Below are 22353 nucleotides of genomic sequence, written 5' to 3'. Positions count from 1 at the left end.
GAGCCATGAATGAGATACCATGTTATTTTTTAAAACATGAAGCAAATACATGTCGTGATACGGCGATATGACCGATAGAGTGTTTGGTAAAAGAAAAAAAGCAGAATTCAGTTTGTACACACACACATAGACACAGACATGGCAGGACACTTTTTGAGAGGTTAATTTGGATTTTGTTGTTTATCTCTGTTCCTCCTCCTCTCCTAGACCCAGTGGCCAAGTTCTTAGACTTTCTGGCCTCAGATTTTTGTAAGAAAGAAACTGAAAGCTTCTGGAAGTCACCAGCTCTTCTTTCCCACAGAGAAAGCCTGAGCTACCAGTAAGGATAACAGGTCCCAGAGGAGTCAGCAGAGGGGAAGGAGGAGGGAAAAGTGAGAGTGGGGAGAGAGAGAGGGAAAGGAAGAGAGAGGAGAAGAAGTGGGGGGAGGAGTGGGGGAGAGGGAGAAGAAGAGGGGGAGAAGGAGGAGAAAAAGAAATAAGAGAGACAATGAATCTCCAAAGCAAGGGAGGCAGGCATCTGAGGTCTTGGGTTTCCTAAGCACCACAAACCTGCCAGGCAGGGATCTTTACTCATATCTGGGGGGGGGTGGGATCCCCCAGACTGACTGAGGTTGAATTTTCTACCAATTTCAAAGAAGTTAGAAATTGAGGTTAGATTTATGTTGGTTTATGGAAAAGATGGGCACGTGATGTTCCTGGTACACAGAGATTATAGACAAAGATTCACATTGTTGCGAAAATGCTTGTTGTCAATGCATAGGAAGAGCTGGGCAGGATCCCACCAAATTGTTAAGAGCAATTCCCTCTGGGAAGCTGGGAGAAGGATGAGGCTGGGGACGTATTGCTGTCCCCCCACCCCCAGGACTTGATATTCTTAGAGTAGTTTTAGGTTTACAACAAAATCAAGTGGAAAGTACAGAGAGTTCTGTATCTCCCCTGACCCTACACATGCACTGCCTCCCCCATCAATATCCTTACAGGAATGGTACATTCATCCCAGCTGATGAACCTCCACTGACACATCGTCATCACCCAGTGTCCATAGGTTACATTAGGGTTCACTGTTGGTGTTATATATTCTGTGGGTTATGACAGATGTATGGCATTTATTGATCATTACAGTATCACACAGAATAGTTTCACTGCCCTTAAGTCCTCTGCTCTGCCCATTCATCCTCATCTCCCCACTAACACCAGGTAACCACTGATCTGTTTACTGTCTCCATAATTTGTCTTTTCAAGAATATTGTACATACACATACTTGGGATCACACGGTATGGAGACTTTTCAGATTGGCTTCTCTCACTTAGTAAGATGCAGTTACACGTACTTTCATTTCCTTTTAGCCCTAAATAATATTTGCCAACACCTTGATTTCAGCCCAACAAAACCCATTTTGGACTTCCGACCTCCCCAAACTATAAGATAGTATATTCACATTGTTTCACACCCCTAAGTTTGAGGTGACTTGCCACAGCAGCAACAGGAAACTAATATAAGACATTTCAAAATGTTCAGCTGGAAAGACAGATGGAGAATGTCCACTTCATTTTTGAATCAAGTAGATGAAACACTTATCAGTGAAGGCTCAGGCAAGTGGTGAAGCATCTTTTGATTCTAAACCATGTGTTCATGGATTTTCTCTGCATCGATTGGGAGACAGAGGGTAGATACACAAGAAGAAGAAAGAAAAGGCTTTAAAAGGAAATGATCCAGGGTGCTTGGCAGCAAAACAAGGAGTTTTACCTGGTCTCCTGTGAGGTGGCACCTGTGGACTGATGGCATTGTTCCCCATGATAACGTACTCATAGTGGACTCCTGGGTTAGGCTGCTGGTGTATCATCTGACAACACAAAGGTCAATGTCACTGCACTGGCACACACACACATCCCTTCCCCACTGGCTTTGGGCTCCATGGTGTAAGTGGCACTAACCATAAATGAATGGACTGATTCACATCTAATAACATCAGTGGACCTGGGACAGACTAAACGAAAGCTATTTCTAGATGGCCTTTTGCTATTTGAATGAAGATGGTAGTCTTTTGAGAGAAGCTGAAGCAAACTAGGCTGAAAGTCAAGATTTTATAAATTCTGAACAGGAAGATGGAAGCAATGGTCGTGAACCTTTTTGCTGGCTCCCAACCATCCTCTACTTGGGCTTAGATTTTGTTCCTTCCTGGCTTTCAAAATGTCCAAGATAGACACAGAAGTTTCCACTACAGAGAGCCTGTCTGAACACTAGGTGGCGGGATAGAGTCATGCAGAGAGGGGCCAACCCTGGCCAGAGCCAGCCCGGGATCCCCTAGGGTCCTCCCAAGTCCTCTACTGGCCCAGGAGGCTGGCTGGGGAGGGACATGCCCCACCACTTTCCCTCACTGACTCCCTGGGTTCCATCCCCTGTCATCCATGGAAAGCTCCAGAACTGCAGAGAGATGGGGTGAGAAAAACAGGTATAAGGGAAGTTAAGTCTCCCTGGGTCCTATTCTCTCAGGAACCCATGACAAAATCTGCACAGGGCTGTGGAAGTCAGCAATTAAACACCGTGGGCACAAAACCACAAAACAAACCAGTGTGGTGCAATAGAGTAAACCCCTCCCTCTTGGCTTTGGAGCACAAAATCCTTGTACCCACAGCTTTCCTGGCCAGAAGCAGGGGGTGAGGTAGATGGAGCAGCAGAGCAGGAATCTAGGAGAATCTGGGGTGAAAATATGAGCCAGGCAAGGAGAGAGGGTCACATTTTGCTATTTCTATCTCACTGCGTTATGACCAGCTGTGTCACCTACAGCAAGTCCCTCAATCTCATGGTTTTGGACTCCTTCATTTGGAGAAACAGAAGGTTAGAAACACAGCTGATCCCGTAGGTCTGCTTAACTGCAGGCGTTCTCTGAGTTGCTCCTACACATGTGGGTCCTGTTTGGTCCATGAGGATGTCTGTTGCATCCATTCTCACCATCAGTCCTTACCCCTCCCCTACATGTGAAACAGGCCCTCCTGTCTGTAAATCACCCCTGGGCCCCTTACATCCAGGAACCATGGTGGGAAGCAGAGAACCCCTGAGGGACAAGCGTCGTGACCTCAGGTCCCTGCAGTCCCCTCCTAATCCCCTCACTTCTCACACAATCGGACAGTCATCCCTGGGGCCAGAAACCCTAACCTTCCTCTTCTGCGCCTCTTCTGTGTGAGCATTCTGCCATTGCAAACCTTGTCCCATTTAGGGAATTATTATTGGCCACCACATCCCAGACCACCCACAGTCAGTGAGGGCCTTTAACAACCCGAGTTTTTACCCACTATGCCATTCGAAACTTACTCGGAGTCCAACAACCTACTGGACAGTCTATAAAAAAATATTCAAAACGAACCATAACAAGGCTTCTTTTATCGTTTCTAGTCCATGAGCCACTATGCCCAAGAGGATTGAACATGTAACTGAGAAGTAATATCTATAAAACTTGAACTTAGCAAATATCAAGGAGACTAGCATGGCTTTGGAGATATCTATGGGCAAGCTCATTCATTTTTTTATCAAAGTGTGATTTTGAGCTTTTACTTCCAGTTATCTTTTATTTCCTGATCTTTTTTAGGAGACTGGATGCTAGTGGCTTCTTGGAAAAATAAGGACTATTTCCAAACTCTGGGGCAACCTAATACTTTAGTTTCTTGTAAAAGAAATCCAAGTTCTGTCTTCTGTGAAGCAGGGAACTTCTAGTAAACCTCTATATTGTTACTCCAAGCTTTATTGTGTCATCTGGAATACGCTGGAGTTCTTGTTTCTTCATTTGCTTTAATAGAATTTGAAGAGGGCTGGGAACTGTGAGTGGTCTTGTCTTGCCTTAGGCGTTTGCTTTCTTTTGCCATAAAAAGAAAACAAGCCAAATTAGCACAGGAGGAAAGTGCCTGGAGGAGATTCAATGTTCATGAAATAAAGGATATGTTTTGCCCCTGATTTGGTTCAACAAGTAAAATTGGTTTTACTGGGTCAATAAAGTCTGAGGGTAATAAGCATCTGGTAGAGTTTAAGGTTTCTATGAACTAGGTACATTCAGAGGTGAGTGGCAAAGATGAATGCCAAGCATGTAAGGGCACCCCAAAGACGCCACGCAAATGGTCTTGCTGGGCAGAGGCAGTATTTTTGTTTATTTGTGCTAAGTGTGGTCCTTAGAAGCAAGACGACATGAAATCTGGACAACAGTTCCAACTCACATAGACATCCAAGATCTCATTAGTAGGACCTTCAGCCAAAAAGGACTCTCCGGCGGTGCTCGAGATCTCATTTGGACGCTTGTAGGTGAACATGGTCCCTCCGCCCTCGTATTTTCCAGGCCGGTCAATTGCCCAGTTCCCGTTGATGATGGAGCGGCCAGAACGACTTCGCAAGGCTGTTGAGAAAAATGAGACAGTCCTTGGATAAGCTCTCGGGTGCACGCGAGAAACTGACTCCTGGTTGCCGGTGTATTCATTCACCAAGGGCAGAGGGAGGCATCTAGATCATATCCCTTTGGGCTTCATCACTTCTCCAACCCACTCATCCCTTCCACCACTTGGACTTAGTCTAGAAAAGAAGGCTGGAAGGGGTCAGGAGAGACAGATGTGGAAAAATGAGAGAAAGAAGAAAGAGAAGGAAGATAAAAGGGAAGGGGATGGGACACCATGTCCTATCCCATTATCTAGGTGACAGCTTACACACTGGCAGCTCATGAGCTGATCTTGGCCCACAAATGGGCATAGTTTGGCCATTGTAGTGTTTCTTTAAATAAGTAATTGAACCCAAACTTAAGAATTGGGAGATGTCACATAAAAATTTTAGAGTTCTAGCTTCTCTTGTAAAACAAGAAGACATGTTGACCTTGGCTCCACATTCTCTCATGGCAGCAATCGTGGAGCTGAGGACGGCAGCCTCTGTAAGATGGGGCCTGTGTGCTCTGGCTTACCCTGCTCCCCACCACTCCCTAACACACCTCAACACTGAGGCCAAGTCTAGTTTATTACCCATTTAATTATAGGATATGGATTATTTATTCCATTTATGATCATGTTTGAATTATTTTTCTTGTAGGATAGGATTTTTTTCTTATAATTCTTCCTACTTGTATGTCTACTAAAAGTGGAAAAGCTAAAGACAGGCTAAGAGGATTATGTGATTTTCTCCTACTTGGTCACCTGCCTTCATTATGTTACCTGGCTTCTGTGGGTTTTTGAGGATGTGGACTGTCTTAGCTACTCCAGCATACGCAGTCAAAATCAATCTTCACACCATTGCTAAGCAGATGGGCTTCCCCATCTTTCAGAGCATGGTTCAAGTCAGAGAAGGAGCTTATTCGGGTTCACAAAGATGGGTGACAAAACTGTGATTTGGAGTCCATGCACAGGAGGGAGGTAAGAAGGGAGAAGAGGGTCAAGAAACAAGGTGTTGGGGTTTCTGAGAGAAGAGAGGACAGCCTCTGAAAGCAGATTTCCTTCCCTTAGACATTTGGTACCTTGAAACCCACAATCCAATGGCAAATTGGATTTAAACAAGATCCCATTTAAGTGGCATGGTCAGAGTGGGCCAGTGATGATCACTGGCTCTATGTACTTTCAATTGACAGTGTCACTAAATTTGATATTTTACAATGTATTATGAAAAAATTTACACACAAAAATAGTAAGAACAGTATAATAAACCACCAGGTACCCATCCCATCGCACAACTTCAACAATTAGCAACTCATGGCTTAGCCTGTTTCACTATGCAAATCCAAGACACTATTTATCCTTATATTGTTCAGTATGTGTCTCTAAAATATAAGGACTTTGTTTCTGAGAGACAGTTACAGCGATATTTCTACAATGGGCCTTCCCAGGCCTGAGAGTCAAGAAACTGCTCAAAGGAGTAGAACAACCTCCGAGGTTGAGGTGGCCTCCCCTGCAGACTATATCCCTGGCTGGCTAGTTGCCATGGCTCCCGGGAGCCCACAGCTGTGGAACATCAAATACTGAATTATAAAATCAGCCCAACTTACTGAGTGGCTAGGAAGGGTCAAGAGTAGAGACTGCAGACGAACAGTTTTGGGGCTGTTTTCTCTCAAAATCACACTTCTTTATAGTGGTCTATATGGTGTCTCCATGTCTTCACTACTCATTCATTCCTCAACCACCTCCAGTCCGACTCCTGCCCCGTTATTTCACTGACACAATCCAAATGAATGTCACCAGGACCTTCAAGTTGCCAAATCCAATGGGCATTTCCCAGGATTCCTCTTACTAGATGTCTCAGCAGCATTTGGCACCACTGGCTGCTCCATTCTTTTTTTTTTTTGTCTTTTTGCTGTTTCTTGGACCGCTCCCGCGGCATATGGAGGTTCCCAGGCTAGGGGTCAAATCGGAGCTGTACCCGCCGGCCTACGCCAGAGCTACAGCAACTTGGGATCCAAGCCACGTCTGTGACCTACACCACAGCTCACGACAACGCCGGATCCTTAACCCACTGAGCAAGGCCAGGGATCGAACCCAAAACCTCATGGTTCCTAGTCGGATTCGTTAACCACTGCGCCACGATGGGAACTCCCTGCTCCATTCTATATGAAACATTATTCTACTAGTTTCTGGGAAACCACACTTACCTGGCTTCCTCCTGCTTTCAGGCTTCTCACTTGCTCTTTCTTTTTTTTTTTTTTTTTTTTTTTTTGTCTCCATCTTTCTCTACTCATCCAGTAAATGTTACTATTCCTTAAGGATTCAGAATAGGCCTGATTTGGGTGCTATACTCCTTTCGTGGGCAATTTCGTCTATGCCCATGGTTTTAATTACTATATTCCACTGACTTTTATATTCATGTTTCCAATCCAGACTTTTCCTCTGGTCTCAGAATTTTATATCTAGCTACCTATTTGACAGCTCCATTCAGATGTGTTGTATGAGCCTGAACTCATCCTTGACCTCTTCCAGTGCTTCTTATCTCAGTAAATGATGTCACCATCCATCTAATTAGGAACCTAAGAATCAGCCTGGAAACCTCCTCCCTTTGTTATCCCCTATATCCAATCCATCATCAATTTTTATTTGACCTCCTCCATATTCCTTGAATTCATCTACTCCTCTTCATGTCCACTGCCATGGTCCAGGGCCAAGCTACCATCACATCTCAAATGGACTAACTCAAAAACCTTCTAATTGGTTTTCCTGTTTCCCTTCTTTTGAGCCACAGTCATCTTTTCAGAATGCAGATTTGATCACTAACTATGGCTCAGAATCCTTCAATGGCTTTCTCTCTACCTGGGAGAAGAAACACCCAATCAGTAATGGGGTCAGGCCCCCAGACGATGCAATCCACTGCCATCCTGTGTCATTGTTTTGCTCTCTGTGCTCTGGTCCCTGGCCTTCTTTCAGCTCATCTAATATGTCACATTCCCTCCACAATTTCATTCCTTCTTCCAGAATTGTTTTCCCCAGCCCCCAAATCTTATTTGTTCTTCAGATGTCAGCTCCTTAGGGCAATCTTCTCCCACTCCCAGTCCAGGCCTCTCTCTTCTCCATGTTCTAAGAGGGGAAAGAGGCGTTCCTTCAAGGCACTTAACTCAGACTGTCCATTCACCTATTCAGAGCATAACTTGGTCACTGTTTGCCTCCTAGGACACAGTAAGCTCCCAAAGGGCAAAGATAGTGGTGTTCCTAACTGGTATAGCCCTAGTGCTCAGCATCATGCTCACCATGTAGTAGGAACTTAATATTTGCTGAATGCAAAAATATGTAGTAGAAGAAAGCAATGTCTTGAAAGACAGGCAAAGAATGATAAATAGGCAATGCACAGAGGAGCAAAGGAAAAGATGCTCTACCTTACTTAGGAAATGCAAGTCAAGACCACAATGGGATACTCTTTACCCACTAGATCAGTGAACATTAAAAAAAAAAAATACTGCCAGAATTGACATGCATATGAACAAGCAACCACCGATGACCTTATTGGTGGGAACGTAAATGGATTCAACCACACTGGAGGGCAGTTTGGTTACAAAATGTTTTCAGGTCAGGAGTATGGATTTAGGAATTTCCTCATGGCTCAGAGGGTTAAGGAGCTGGCATTGTCCCTTCTATGGCTCAGGTTACAGCTGTGGTGTGGGTTCAACCCCTGACCCTGGAATTTCTGCATACTGTGGGTGCAACCAAAACAAATAAACAAACAAACAAACAAACAAAGGAGTATGGGTTTAAATGCCCATACTCTTGACCTGAGAATTGTACTTTTAGAAAACAACCTGAGAGATATCCTCTATAAGTATATAGAAGTATTTTTAATAAGGGTATTCATTGCAGATTGTTTGAAATTTAGAAAAACTAAGGCCAACCTAAATATCCATTAGTAGAGGATTGTTTAAGTGAATTGTCATCTTGGATAACTATGCAATGGCCCTAAAAACAGGGAGGCAGGTCTGTGTAGGTGGGCATGAAAAGTTCTGTGTGTTACATTTTTTAATGAAACAAAAATGTAGTAAAATATGTTGGTATGGTCTCATTTATGATACGCTTTTTTAGTATGTTGATTTACAATGTTCTGTCAATTTCTGATGTACAACAAAGTCACACACACACACACACACACACACACACACACAGACACATACACATTCCCTTTCTTATATTATCTTCCATCATGTCCCAAGAGATTGGATAGAGCTCCCTGTGCTATACAGTAAGACCTTGTTGCTCATCCATTCTAAATGAAATAGTTTGCATCTACTAACCCCAAACTCCCAGTCCACCCTGCTCTCTCCATTTGTGATAAACTTTTAAATAAAAAAATACAGAAAATATGTAGGCACACACATAAAACTTTTCAGAGATAGTCCTAAAACTATTAACATTTGGGGATAGGAACTGGGGTTTAGGTTGGGATGGAAGATGAGAAGGGAGATTTATTTCCTATTTTATATACTTTTATTACCATTTAAAGTTTATTTTACCATATGCAATATATTATTTCATTAAAGCTTAAAAATTTTAATTAATAGAAAGGACATGGTACAGGCAGAAATACTCCTGAGGAATATAGATATTCCTCTGCATTTTTTTTTTTTTTTACAGCTTCTCCTTAAAGTCCCATTCAGAGCATCAAAAGCTTAGAATTGAGGTATGTTCTGGCTAAGATTTTACTGCTCTTAATGGCAGTATTGTAGAAGAGGTTATTATCTTGATACCAGAAAGTCCATTAAAGAACTATTTGAAGTCCTGCATGGGAGAGGGCAGCAAAGGCCTTCCAGGAAAAAAATAAGAGGAACCTGAATCTTTTTACCATCTACTGCTCTTACCCATGCATCCCCCTCTAAGGTTTAGATGAGTCTTTAACCTATAAAAAAGTATTTTTAAAAAGCCATATCAGATTGAGCAAATATGGTCCTGATTCCATATGCCCATGGGTTAGCTTCTGAAATAGCTCCAAAACTATCCCCCACCTGGCCTGGCATTGCATATTGAAAACAGCTGCACCTACAATGTCTATGCTTATAAGCAGTTTCAGGGCTATTAATGGTGTCCAGAACTACCCCACAAAAAGGTGCAGGTGACTCATGGCTCTTGCTGGCGGGTATGTTCATTGAAGGTCAAGCTTTGGCAAAGCCTGTTTGAAAGGCCACCTTACAACTATGTCAATAAGAGGCAATCTCCACTCCTGTTGGACATTCGGTTTTTACTCCAGTTTTGATTGTCAATGCTGGGCATACATATTTGTCCTAAACTATCTGCACCATCCATGCCCTTCTCCGAGGTTCGCATGGGAATTGCTAATATATCCAAGCCTTGCTTCACATACACTTTATCCCACCATCTAAATACCCACCATTAAGCCAGTGGATCACCCAACCGCTGGCTCCCACCATCAAATAAAGAGGTGGTTTCCTTACAGCAAATGGATCACAGTGGTTTAAACACCTGTTTCTTCCCTTGGAAATGAAGGTTAAGTTCCTCCTACTAACAAAATCCCAAGCTTCTTAATGTTTCGCCAGTTCTTAGAAGCTATTAGGGAAGGGGTACCACAAACTCAAAGGTGAAAATGTCCGACATCGCTGGCCGCCATGACGCCGCTGGAGGTGTGTAGCCCTGCCACTTCCTATCTAGTCTATGAGCCGCCACAGAAAGCAAGAAACCAGTGAATCTCAGAATATGTTAGCTAATCTGGATACCCTGAAAATGGAACACAATGATTCACTTCATACTACCCACCTTGGAGAGGTCTTTCAATTATATCTTTATTTTCACTTGCTTTCAACTGAAATTTAGCATTCATTCCACTATAGTCATAGGCAACAAACCTTAATAGTATTAGCAGCACTGTAACTTTGTCATCAATGGAAATAATTTATAAATACACATGATATAGTAGATATTACAGATATTTTGAAATACTGTTTAAAAGCTTATCACTATTTTGCAATATACTAATTATTAGACCTTCCGTGAGACGGCTTCCTATTTTAATGTTAAAGAAGCCATTACTACATATATTTCAAATTGGCTTTCTAAAAATATTTTTATTATTTTGATTAAGTATAGTTGGTTTCCTTTGGAGTCTTCTGTATCTTATATTAAGAATTTAAAGACATGATTCTGAGAGGCTACCCATAGACTGCCAAGGGAGTCCATGGCACAAAAGAATGAAGAACCTCTAATCTAATGATTTATGGTTTTCAAAACACAAATGAACTCACATAATAAAAATGCCAATCTTATAAGGCAAGCAGGACACATATTATTTTTATCATACAGATGAGGAAATAGGTCAGAGAGATTTAGTTGCTTGCTCGAGGTCACAGACTCTTTAGTAGAATTCAGGACCTGAACTTTGATGCTCTTATTACACATGCATGCAGTTATACCAGCGATTCCCAAAGTGTGGTCCCTGGACTAGCAGCATCAGCATCCCCTGATAGACGTGTAGGCTCAGGGGAGCTGCATTATAAACCCAGGTGGGATCCAGTATTCAGATTCAGCAAGTCTTCTGGGTGGCTGTAGTATATTTAAACACCTTCTTGTCCTCCTCTCTTATTTTTGAGTCCTGATCAAAAGAGAAGATGTCTCAGTTAAGGGAGGAATGGCTTCATTTCTCGTATCTTGACTTTGCTGTCATTGGACCAACACTGAGAGGAGGGAGGCAAAAGGGCCAGGCTGAGTTGAGACCTATGTTCATTCTACCCTCTCACTACAATGCCCTCCCACCCTGTCTTCAAGCATTTAGAATTCTGAGAGCTGACTTTCCCATGGATTTCAAGTTACCAGTAATCAATCCTAGAGGACGCCTATCATCCTGTGACTTTACACTCAAGTCATAAGCCATTAAGGATTTGGATTGTGGCTAAACTTTAGGGGTGTGTATATAAAACAATCCAACTCAACAAAAAATAATGTTAAGACACTGAGTAAGCCCGTGTACTGTGATGTTAAATCCTTGGGTGCATCATTGTTCCCATTGTTCCACTGCAGACATTGGATGTGTATTACGACAGAAAAGCAGTAGTTGCCAGGCAGATGATTAAGTTCTGATGCAGTTGTCATTTCCTGAACACATGTGTAATTGGTCTGATTAAGTCATTTCAGTTGAGTTAATTGCATTGGCAGTCCTAGTTATGACCATATTAAATTAAAAAAATAGGATATAACTTACATGTAGCAAAGTATTTAAATGATGTTTATACTTTGATGGCTTTTTGTATTTGCATTATATCTACTAACTGGATAAAGATATAAAACATTCCAGCCTCCCCCAGAAGGTTCCTTGCTGTCCCCTCAGAGCCATTACCTTCTGGTCACAAATCTCAAGAGTTACCGCTGCTCTGCTGTTGAGCACCATAGCTTCCCTATTTTTGAATTTCATATAAATGCAATAATAACATACATACTCTTTTGCACTGGATACCTTTTACTTAACTTGATATCCATGAGATTCATTTGCTTTGTTGCATTTAGCAGTAGTTCATTTTTTCCATAGCAATTTATCATTATATAAATATGCCACAATTTACTTTTCTATTTTTTTTTTTATTTTCCCACTGTACAGCAAGGGAGTCAGGTTATCCTTACATGTATACATTACAATACTTTTCTATTATTGATTGACTTTTGGAGTGTTTCCAGTTTGGGGCTCTTAAAGGTAAAGCTGCTGTAAACATTCCTGTATGTTTTAGGTAGACATAAGTCCTCATTTCTATTGGGAATATACCCACACATAGAATTGCTGAGTTAAAGGCATTTGTATGTTTAGTTGCAGTAAGTGCTGCCAAACACTTTTCCAAAGTGGCTGTGCCCTGGACTTGATGTTATTGGGAGCTGGGGATCTCACTGTGGAAAATACAAATATGGAGTGGGGGAAGGCAACATAGAACCCTGTGGGGGTTAATTTAAATTTGGGATATTTGTGTGAATTCATGATTTTGAAATAATGTATATGTAGGTGTGTGTGCATGTTTATATGTACATTATATATGTGTATTATGTGAATATGCATGTTTTGGTTATGTGTATGCATATGTATATATACATGCATATACTTCCAAGCTCTATCTGCTAAGAGGGCTATGAAGCAAAGACACTCCACTAGCAACAAGCACACCTTGCACCTTAATCTTGGTCTCTAATACCATTCCCCATTAAAAGGTGCCTTTTTTGGGGAGAAATGACCATTTCAATGGATGAAGCAGGGTAGGTATAAGATAAGCCTGGAATTTAGGAAGTGTTCACCAAAATGATGGGGACATGTTACAAGGACATGGTGGTCACCTTGAAGGGGCTCCTACTGGACACATCTGAGACAGTTTGAGCACCCAAATAAGGATGTTAATGAATTACAAATTACTGAAAAAAAGGAAATTCATGCATTCATACCAAGAAGAAGTAAATAAATAAATACATGGGGGAGAAGGAAGTGCTCTTGCTTATGAGAGATTTTGAGGTTCAACTGGTAAAGATGGAGGGTGTGCTGGAGTTGGAAATTCACTTTGCAATCATTCTGGTAAAGACTGGATTGGCCAAAAATCATCAACAGACACTAAACCTTGGGGAGAAATTTTGATGTGGAGCAAGATACTCCGATGGTCTTGTCAGCCCCTCAGACAGTTTATGAGTTACAAGGGAGCAAAAGAAAGAGTCATTACCCGGTGGAGAAACTGGGCAATGCTTTACCAAATGATCCAAATTAACAGCACCAATGAGAAAAGGTGGACACTACGTATATCCTGACATGGCACCTAGGGAAGAACCCTCCCAACCCCATCAGTATTCAGCTGAGAGCACGTAACTTCATTCTAGTCATGAGGAACATCAATGGTGAGGAACACTGTATTTTTTTTCAAAAGTGTGGGGAAAACTGCATTCTTTTTTTTTATTTTTTTTTTTGTCTTTTAGTCTTTTTGTTGTTGTTGTTGTTGTTGCTATTTCTTGGGCCGCTCCCGCGGCATATGGAGGTTCCCAGGCTAGGGGTTGAATCGGAGCTGTAGCCACCGGCCTACGCCAGAGCCACAGCAACTCGGGATCCGAGCCGCGTCTGCAACCTACACCACAGCTCACAGCAACGCCGGATCGTTAACCCACTGAGCAAGGGCAGGGACCGAACCCGCAACCTCATGGTTCCTAGTCGGATTCGTTAACCACTGCGCCACGACGGGAACTCCGGAAAACTGCATTCTTAAAAAAAATCCTGATGTGAGAGTTCCCATTGCTGCTCAGTGGGTTAAGAACCCTATTATTATCCATGAGGATGCAGATTCCATCCCTGGCCTCACTTAGTGGGTTAAGGATCTGGTGTTGTCACAAGCATGGTGTAGGTTGCAGATGTGGCTCAGATCTGGCATTGCTACAGCTGTGGCGTAGGCTCCAGCTGCTGCTCTCATTCGACACCTAGCCTGGGAACTTCCATATGCCACAGGTGCGGCCCTAAAGAAAAACAAACAAACACAAGTTGTACCTTTCTCCCCCACATACTCATGCTTGGGTCCCGTCTCCCCAGAGATTTGGATTTAATTGCTCTGGGTACAGCCTGGGCAGTGAGTGATTTAAAAGCTCCCAGATGATGGAGTTCCCATCGTGGCGCAGTGGTTAACGAATTCAACTAGGAACCATGAGGTTTTGGGTTCGATCCCTGGCCATGCTCAGTGGGTTAACGATCCGGCGTTGCCGTGACCTGAGGTGTAGGTTGCAGACGTGGCTCGGATCCCGTGTTGCTGTGGCTCTGGTGTAGGCCAGTGGTTATGACTCCGATTGGACCCCTAGCCTGGGAACCTCCATATGCCATGGGAGCGGCCCTCAAAAGGTAAAAAGACAAAAATAAATAAATAAATAAATAAAATAAAATAAATAAAAGCTCCCAGGTGATATGAATATACAGCCCGGACTGGATGAGATAACAGAATTTCCAAAGCAAAATTTGGTGCCACTGTTTTCTGCACCCTGAATCACAGCTGGGTTGCTCCCTATCTATGTTTCTAAAGCTTTGAGCTAACTTTGAGGAGATAACTCCTAGAAATGCACAATTTGGTAAAGGGGAAACAATGTGTATAGTCAAACAAGAAGTTCTGACAGAGCCCCTCTCTAATGTGCTTGAACTTCTACTGATAAATGTAACGATGCTGAAGGGAGGCCAAATGCACAGATCACACAAAACATCCTATTCACTGTGATGCTCTACGAAACTGCCAAAGACCAAAAGTGGTTCAAAGTAAGTTTTAGGACCTGAGCATGAAGAAGGCTTAGAGTGCAACCTGGATGGTGACAGAGAGAAATACCATCTACACAAAAATATGTGTTGCTTTCTATCACTAAGTTTATTTCCCTCAATTACATGTATAAATACCTGCCTCCCTTGTTAGGAGGGGAGTGCTTTAAGGGGCAGATACTGTCGAAAATACATGTTTTCCCCACTACTTAGCTCTTGGTTGGCATGCAGATGTTTGCTGAATAGAAGTAAATTATGAGCTGTATTGTTCTGATTGATCTTATTTTAACCTTATCTTAAGTTCAGAAAAGAGATTCTTGGAAACTCCTTAAAGTCCTGCTTTTATCTGGATAATCTTGTTTCATAATTCCAGTCTCAATAATGTCCTACATTCCTCCTGACCAAAATGATAAACATGCAGTGATACCTACAAATTCTGTTTTTTAAAAAAAAGTAGCAACATCTTTTTTTTTTTTTTTTTTTTTTTGGCCACACCCGAGGCATATGGAGGTTCCCAGGCTACAGTCACAGCCACGCCAGGTCTGAGCTGTGTCTGTGACCTACACCGCTGCTCATGGCAACGCCAGATCCTTAACCTGCTGAGCAAGCCCAGGGATCGAACTGGCAACCTCATGGTTCCTAGTCAGATTTGTTTCAGCTGGGCCACAATGGGCACTCCAACATCTTTCTTTAGGTAGATCCAGGTCTACTCTGATAAGATGTCCAGACTCTGGTTTCTGGTAAACTAACACACACATATCACACAGTGATTTTTCAGTTTAGATCTGCTTTGGCATTTTGGAAAGAATGGAACCTGTGTGAATTTCCTACAGCATAGTGTCACACATTTGGACTGCAAATGAGAGTATCAGAGGAAGAAGTTTGGCTTTTTCTTTGGCCAAACTGTATGATTACAGGTTATGAGGGGTTTGAAGAAGGGGAATTGCCAAGCCTGTTCTTATTTAATTATTAAATTATGGCTAAGTACGGCTAATTCTCATTCTTTGCTTTTATGTCTTTTTAGGGCCGCACCCAAGGCATATGGAGGTTCCCAGGCTGGGGGTCTAATCGGAGCTACAGCTGCCAGCCTACACCAGAGCCACGGCAATGCCAGATCCGAGCTGCGTCTGCAACCTACACCATATAGCTCATGGCAACACCGGATCTTTAACCCACTGAATGAGGCCGGGGATTGAACCTGCAACCTCATGGTTCCTAGTCGGATTCGTTTCCGCTGCACCAAGATGGGAACTCCTCTTATTCTTTTCAGTATTAGCATTTGATTTATCTTGACTCCAAATTTCCTTTGAATGCTTACTCACTATAAAGAAAGTTTGTGTGTTTTCGAGCCCCAAATAATGTTGTTTGAAATAGATCCCATCTATGGTTTAAGATAATAAACTGAGCAAAGAAGTACTGGGGTGGGGCTGCAAAGATAAGACACAGCCCACAACTTTGGGAGCTTGGACACATGTTAATATGGTTTGAATAGAGAGGCTGGTTAAATTTCCACAGGGTGCAGTACAGAGGCTCAGGGAGGAGAAATGGCATCTAAGCAGAAATTTGCAGGGTGAGAAGCAATTCAGCAGGCAGGGGATAGGGCAGGGGAGGAATTCATGGAGGAACAGAGAATGCCATAGACAAAGGCAGAGGAGGGAGGAAGTCTGACCTTGGCGGGGTGGGGAACAGTCTGGTTTGATTGGAGAAGAGTCGTTGTGGGGTGCTGGGGGCTGGAGTAGAGCAGGGGCTGTGAAGTGAGAGCCTCGGAGATGAAGTGGGGAGGGGACACCGTGGGCAGACTTTGAGGGCTTCTTGGTAGGCCTGGAGGAGCCATGAGACATTTGTGATCAGGAGAGTGGCAGCTGAGATCTGGTTTTAGGAGGCAACACTGGTGCCTGAGTAGGAAGAAGCCAGAAGTTCATGACCACCGCAGTGCCTGAGTATCCACCAGGCCTCATGGGTGGCACCAGCTCTGCCACTGCAGCCATCTCAGGCCACCTGTCCTCTTTAGGCTGAACAGTCTGCTCCCCATGAGCAGAGGGAACCTGCCTGCTCTGTAGAAGTAATTCTAGGAGCCTCATCACACTAATGGGTCTCACTGAGCAATAAATGCATATCAATTTTAATGTCCTCTGAGAGCAAACACAAGGAGAGAAATCCTTGTTTAATTGACTCTTGAGCTACAATTCTTGCCCATGATACTTCTGTGAGACTGAACCAGTTACATCTTTGTGTAGTGGTAATACAGTTAATGATGGCAATTTGTCTATCCACTAAGTGAAGAGGTAGTAAGCATTTTCCCATGCTGATAATTTAATGCACTTTTGGGTGAAGCCAAATGGATACTAACTTGGATGCAAAATCACATTTGGGAGATAAAACACAAAATTTCCAAGAAATCTGGGGAGTTCCCATTGTGGCTCACTGGAAATGAATCTGACTAGCATCCATGAGGATGCAGGTTCGATCCCTGACTTTGCTCAGTGGGTTTAAGGATTTGGCATTGCTGTGAGCTGTGGTGTAAGTGGAAGATGTGGCTGGGATCCTGAATTGCTGTAGCTTTGGTGTAGGCCAGCTGCTAAGCTCCGATTTGACCCCTAGCCTGGGAACCTCCATATGCTGTGGGTGCAGCCCTACAAAGACAGAGAGAGAGAGAGAGAGAGAGAGAGAGAGAGAGAGAAATTTGGACTCACGCCAGAACATCCTTGCGCTACCTTTTTAGTCTCAGATAAATATTAACTTTCCTAGGCTACGAGGGGCTGGAATGAAAGTCTAAAAGGCACTGGTGATGTGGATTTATCCCTAAATCATCTTGAGAATTTGAAAATAGCCTTCTAATTTTCTCTAACACTCATCTATCTTCTGCTAGGCTCCTCTACTTTATAATCTCAGTTTACTTAAAAAGACCTTTTTTAAAAATGGAAAATGTCAAACATATTAAAAGTAAGCATAGTAGTATATTATATAATTTTCATATATCCATCATCAAGCTTCAGGAATTATCAACATTCAGCCATTCTTCATTATACCCCTCTGATTGCTTCCTTATCTTTTTTGCTTTTCAACACTTTTCTCGGGGGGAATAGACTTGTTCTTTTCCTTGGAAGTAGTCACTCAGTTCAGACTCCAAGAATCTAGCAGATTTATATTTTTTTACTTCTTTGCTGTAATTCCATTTCCAAAGTGGGTTAAGGAATGCAAGGTGGAGCTCAGAATGGAGTTAACCCCATTTGGGCACTGGTCCTGCACTTGGGGGTATTCAGCACCAAGTAATGATAGGGTCCAGTTAGGGTGGCACAGGGCAAGAGCCATGGTTCCCAAAGTGTGAGCCCTGGGCCAGCAGCAGCAGCAGCAGCAGCAGCACCTGGGAACTTGTTAGAAATGAAAACTCTCAGGCCCTATTGCAGTCCTCCTAAACTAGAATCCCTGGAAGTGGGGCCCAGAAATGAATGCTTTTTTAAAAATTTTAATTTAATTTTAGTCTTTTGTATCTTTAGGGCCGCACCCATGGCATATGGAGATTCCCAGGCTAAGGGTCTAATCGGAGCTGTAGCCACCAGCCTACGCCAGAGCCTCAGAGACACCAGATCTGAGCCGAGTCTGCGACCTACACCACAGCTTATGGCAACGTAGGATCTTTAACCCACTGAGCGAGGCCAGGGATCGAACCCATGTCCTCATGGATACTAGACCACTGAGCCACGATGGGAACTCCAGAAATCCGTGTTTTAGCAGGCCCTCCTGGGGATTTTATTACACAGTCAAGTTTGGTAACCACCCCTCTGGAGGTTAGGCCAACTTGAGACATAGGCCAGTGCAGGAAACAGGGATGTGATTGATAACCTGCGTTCTCTGAATGTCTGTCTGTGTGAGGTAAGTGCATGTTCCTTCTCCACCCCCCACACAAATACACTTGAATATATAAGCATATCCTGATTTAAAATAGCCTAAAAACTTATTTCAAGCTTGAGGAAGGTATTAAGAAATGAAAATCCCTAGGCAAAATTTAAGCATCTTTGTTGCTATAATCTTATTAATTCTGCTTTTAAATTTTATTATAAGTCATAGGCAATGGATATCTGTGATGCATTTTAGGTATTAACCCCTCCTGAAACTCCCTCCATGCCCCTGAACAGTAATCAAGACAGTGCAGTATTGGCAAAAGGACGGACACACAGATTCACAAAACAGACTATAGTCTCAAAATAGACCCTCACAGGTATGGCTGATTGATTTTTGACCAAGTTGCAAAGGAATTCAGTGGAGAAAGGGTAGTTGTTTGATCATTTGAACAAGTGGTGCTTTAACACTTGTACATCTATCCGTATGCACACACGCACAAAATGAACCTCAACCGATACTTCCCACTTCATACAAAAGTTAAATCAAAATGGATCATAGAACTCCATGTTAAATGTAAAACTATATAACTTTTAGAGAAACAGGATAAACTTTTTGTGACCTTGGACTAGGTGACGATTTCTTGGATATATTCAAATTTAGATCCATAAAAGACAACACTGATAAACTGGACTTCATCAAAATTAAGAACTTTTGCTCTGTGAAAGACTCTGTATTTATTCTATATTTGGAAGATAGAAAGAACTCTTGAAATTCAACAATAAGAAAACAGGAGTTTCCTTCGTGGCTCAGAAGTTAACGAACCATGAGGATTCAGGTTCAAGCTCTGGCCTCACTCAGTGGGTTAAGGATCCAGCGATGCTGTGAGCTCTGGTGTAGGTCGCAGATGTGGCTCGGATTCTGGTGTGGCTGTGGCTGTGGCCAGCGGTTACAGCTCCAATTCAGCTCATAGCCTGGGAACTTCCATATGCCAGGGTACGGCCCTAAAAAGCAAAACAAACAAACAAACAAAACAAAACCCCAGTATGAAAACAAAAACCCACTTAGAAATTGGGGGAAAGATTTGAACAGAGGCATCACCAAAGAGATATATATGGCATATATATGTATACATAGTGATTTCCTCAGTTGTTTTCCTATTTGAAATTTCACTGATTTCTGCTCTTCTATTACTGTCTCCCTTCTGCTTGCTTTGGGTTTCATTTGCTCTTCTTTTCTTACTTTCTCAAGGCTTAAGATTAATTACTGATTAATTAATTAATTAAGTTCATGGGAGATTTTTTTTTGTTTCATTTCTAAATAAATTTCAAATATTTGGGAAATATTTACATCTCTTTTAGTTACTGATTTCTAGTTAAGTTCCCATGGTGGCTGGACAAAAAGCTTATTTTATATAATATATTGAATTTGTTAAGTTCCATCTTATGGCCCAGAAGATGGTTTATCTTGGTCACTGTTCCATGCGCATTTGGAAAAAGTGTGTATTTCTACTGCCAGTATGTGGACTGTTGTATAAATGTCAATTAGTTCAGGTTGTCTACTTGTTCTATTAATTATCTTGAGAGGAATACTAAAGCCTCCAAGTATAATCGTGGGTTTGTTTATTTCTTCTTTCAGTGCTATTAGTTTTAGCCTCATGTGTTTAGGGACTTGACTGTTCAGGTGTATACACATTTATGACTGCTATGTTTTCTTGGTTAATTTCCTCTGTATTATTATGTAAGTTCCCACTTTGTCCCCAGTAATTTTTCCTTGTTCTGAAGTCCACTTTATGTAATAATAACATAGCCACTCCTGCTTTCTTTTGTTTAGTATTTCCATGGCATATCTTTTAAAAAATCATTTTAATTTTCATCTATTTTAATCATTAAACTTAGAGGAAGTTTCTTACAGAAAATGTATCATTGGGTCTTTCAAAAACACTCAACCAGACAATATCTATATTTGATATTTTAGACCATCTATATTTAACATTATTATTGATTGGATTTAATCTACCATTTTCTTAGTGTTGTTTTTCTCCTCTGTTTTTTGTTCCTCTATTCTTCTTTTTCTTCCCTTCTTTTGGATTTAATATTCCATATAATTAATCTATTGGCTTTTTGGTCATAGGCCTTGTGCTATTTTTCAGTTGTTATCTAAGGATTATAATACCTAAACGTCATTTACCACAGTTTAATTAAAGTTAATATTTACCACTTCGATAAAAATTAAAGTCTTAAAACAATATAGGTCCTTTTACCCTCCTCTATTTATATTATATTTGCCCTATGTATTACATCTATATACACTGAAATGCTCCAAGTGTTATTCTGCTTTCAACAATCAGGCATAGTTCATAGAACTTAAAAGGATATGACCTTGGCTTTTTTGTTGTTGTTGTTTGAACTTCGTGATAATCCTGTGAAATAGGTAGCAGATATTATGAATTCCATTTTAGAGAGGAAACTGCTAAGTTAGGTGACTTGTCTGCATTCACACAGATGTCTAATAGCAGAACCAGGACCAACTCATTTGTCCTCACTTCCTATTCCTTTCTCTGCTAGTAGGCTGCTGTATATGTAAATTATGGCTTTGGTACAGAAACTAGTTTTCTAGGAAACCAGAAGGTGCCATGAAATTGTAAAAAGACACAGGAAATGAGAACACATGGGCTCAAGACATGCTCTGCACAGTGTAGGACATGAGGAAAGAACTCAGGTAGAGCACTCAAGATCTGACTGCAAAGCCTGGGGACTTGCAGTAAATAATATTTAAGCATTCTTCCCTTTGGAAACACCACGGTGAGCTGGAGGAGGTGGCTCTTACATCCTATATGTGGCACCAAGATAATAGAAATAGACCTGGGTCTAATTTTTAAGGCAGTGGACCCACCACAGACGATCTGATGCTGTTCATGTTCCCAACAAACAAATAGTTTCAGTCCATGGTCATTTATGTTGGCTCTTCTCTATTTGGGATTTGCTACTTCTACCCATCAAAATAATCAAGAGTCCAACTACAGAGGACTAAGTACACAATTCATTTCTGTGGAAATCCTAGTTCCCTTCCCTTAAATTAGTGGTTTTAAAAACTGTATTCCTTGGAGTCCTTGAGATTTTCACTAAGTTTCCAGATTTCCAGTGTCCTCAGGGGTCATCATGGAGAAGGGGGTAGAATGGATTTGGTGTGTGTGGTGCTGGGGGAGCAGGACTCCACCTCCATCCTTTGTTTATTTTAAATATTTTATTTGAACAACTAGTTCCTTGGAACTATGAAAGAAATTTGAAAACCACCACCTCAAAGCAGTGACAGCCTCTCAGGATGGGTGGGAACTTGAGGCTTGTAAACTTCCATCTAACCAGGCATGGAAGGTTTGAATTCATCTCTGCCATGTGACACTTGGCCTGGGCCTGGGCAGTTTCAGTGGCAGAGAGTCTCCACATCTCTTGCGACTCACTCCTCCTTTGCTCAGTTTGGAAGCCACCAGTCCTTCTGTAGCTCAGTGCTTTGCAGACTTGTAATCACTGGGAGAGGTTTAAAAAACACGGAGGCCTGGGCCCCACCTCTAGAGATTCTGGCTTAATTGGTTTGTGGTGCAGCCTGGGCCATGGGAGATGTCAAAGTTTCCCAGGTGATTCTAATTTGCAGCAAAGTGTGGGGACCACTCCTCAGGTGATCCGAGATCTGTACCTTAGAAGTGTCACCTACGGCTCTCACTCCTCCTGCAGAAGACACATAGCAACTCAAAAAATCCGCCTTCCACCGAAGAACCTTGACAAAATCCAAAGACCACTCTCACTTTCCTTCCAGAGTTTGCCCCTTGCAAGGAAAAT

The 22353-nt window shown here is 42.1% G+C and overlaps 1 protein-coding gene across 5 annotated transcripts in view; it reads right to left on the bottom strand.

Annotated features, from left to right (window-relative positions):
* The window catches only part of THSD4 (thrombospondin type 1 domain containing 4), a 577157-nt gene that overhangs the window by 35425 nt on the left and 519379 nt on the right, over window positions 1-22353 (bottom strand). For all 5 annotated transcript variants that reach the window (XM_021073924.1, XM_021073936.1, XM_021073943.1 and 2 more), the window contains 2 exons: window positions 4207-4382; window positions 1748-1844 (listed from right to left, as the gene is read on the bottom strand). In XM_021073924.1, the coding sequence (XP_020929583.1) occupies window positions 1748-1844; window positions 4207-4382 (273 nt within the window). The remainder of the gene's footprint in view (window positions 1-1747; window positions 1845-4206; window positions 4383-22353) is intronic.

This window comes from Sus scrofa, chromosome 1 (assembly GCF_000003025.6).
Source record: "Sus scrofa isolate TJ Tabasco breed Duroc chromosome 1, Sscrofa11.1, whole genome shotgun sequence".
NCBI lineage: Eukaryota > Metazoa > Chordata > Mammalia > Artiodactyla > Suidae > Sus > Sus scrofa.
This window is presented reverse-complemented; position numbering and strand designations above follow the sequence as displayed.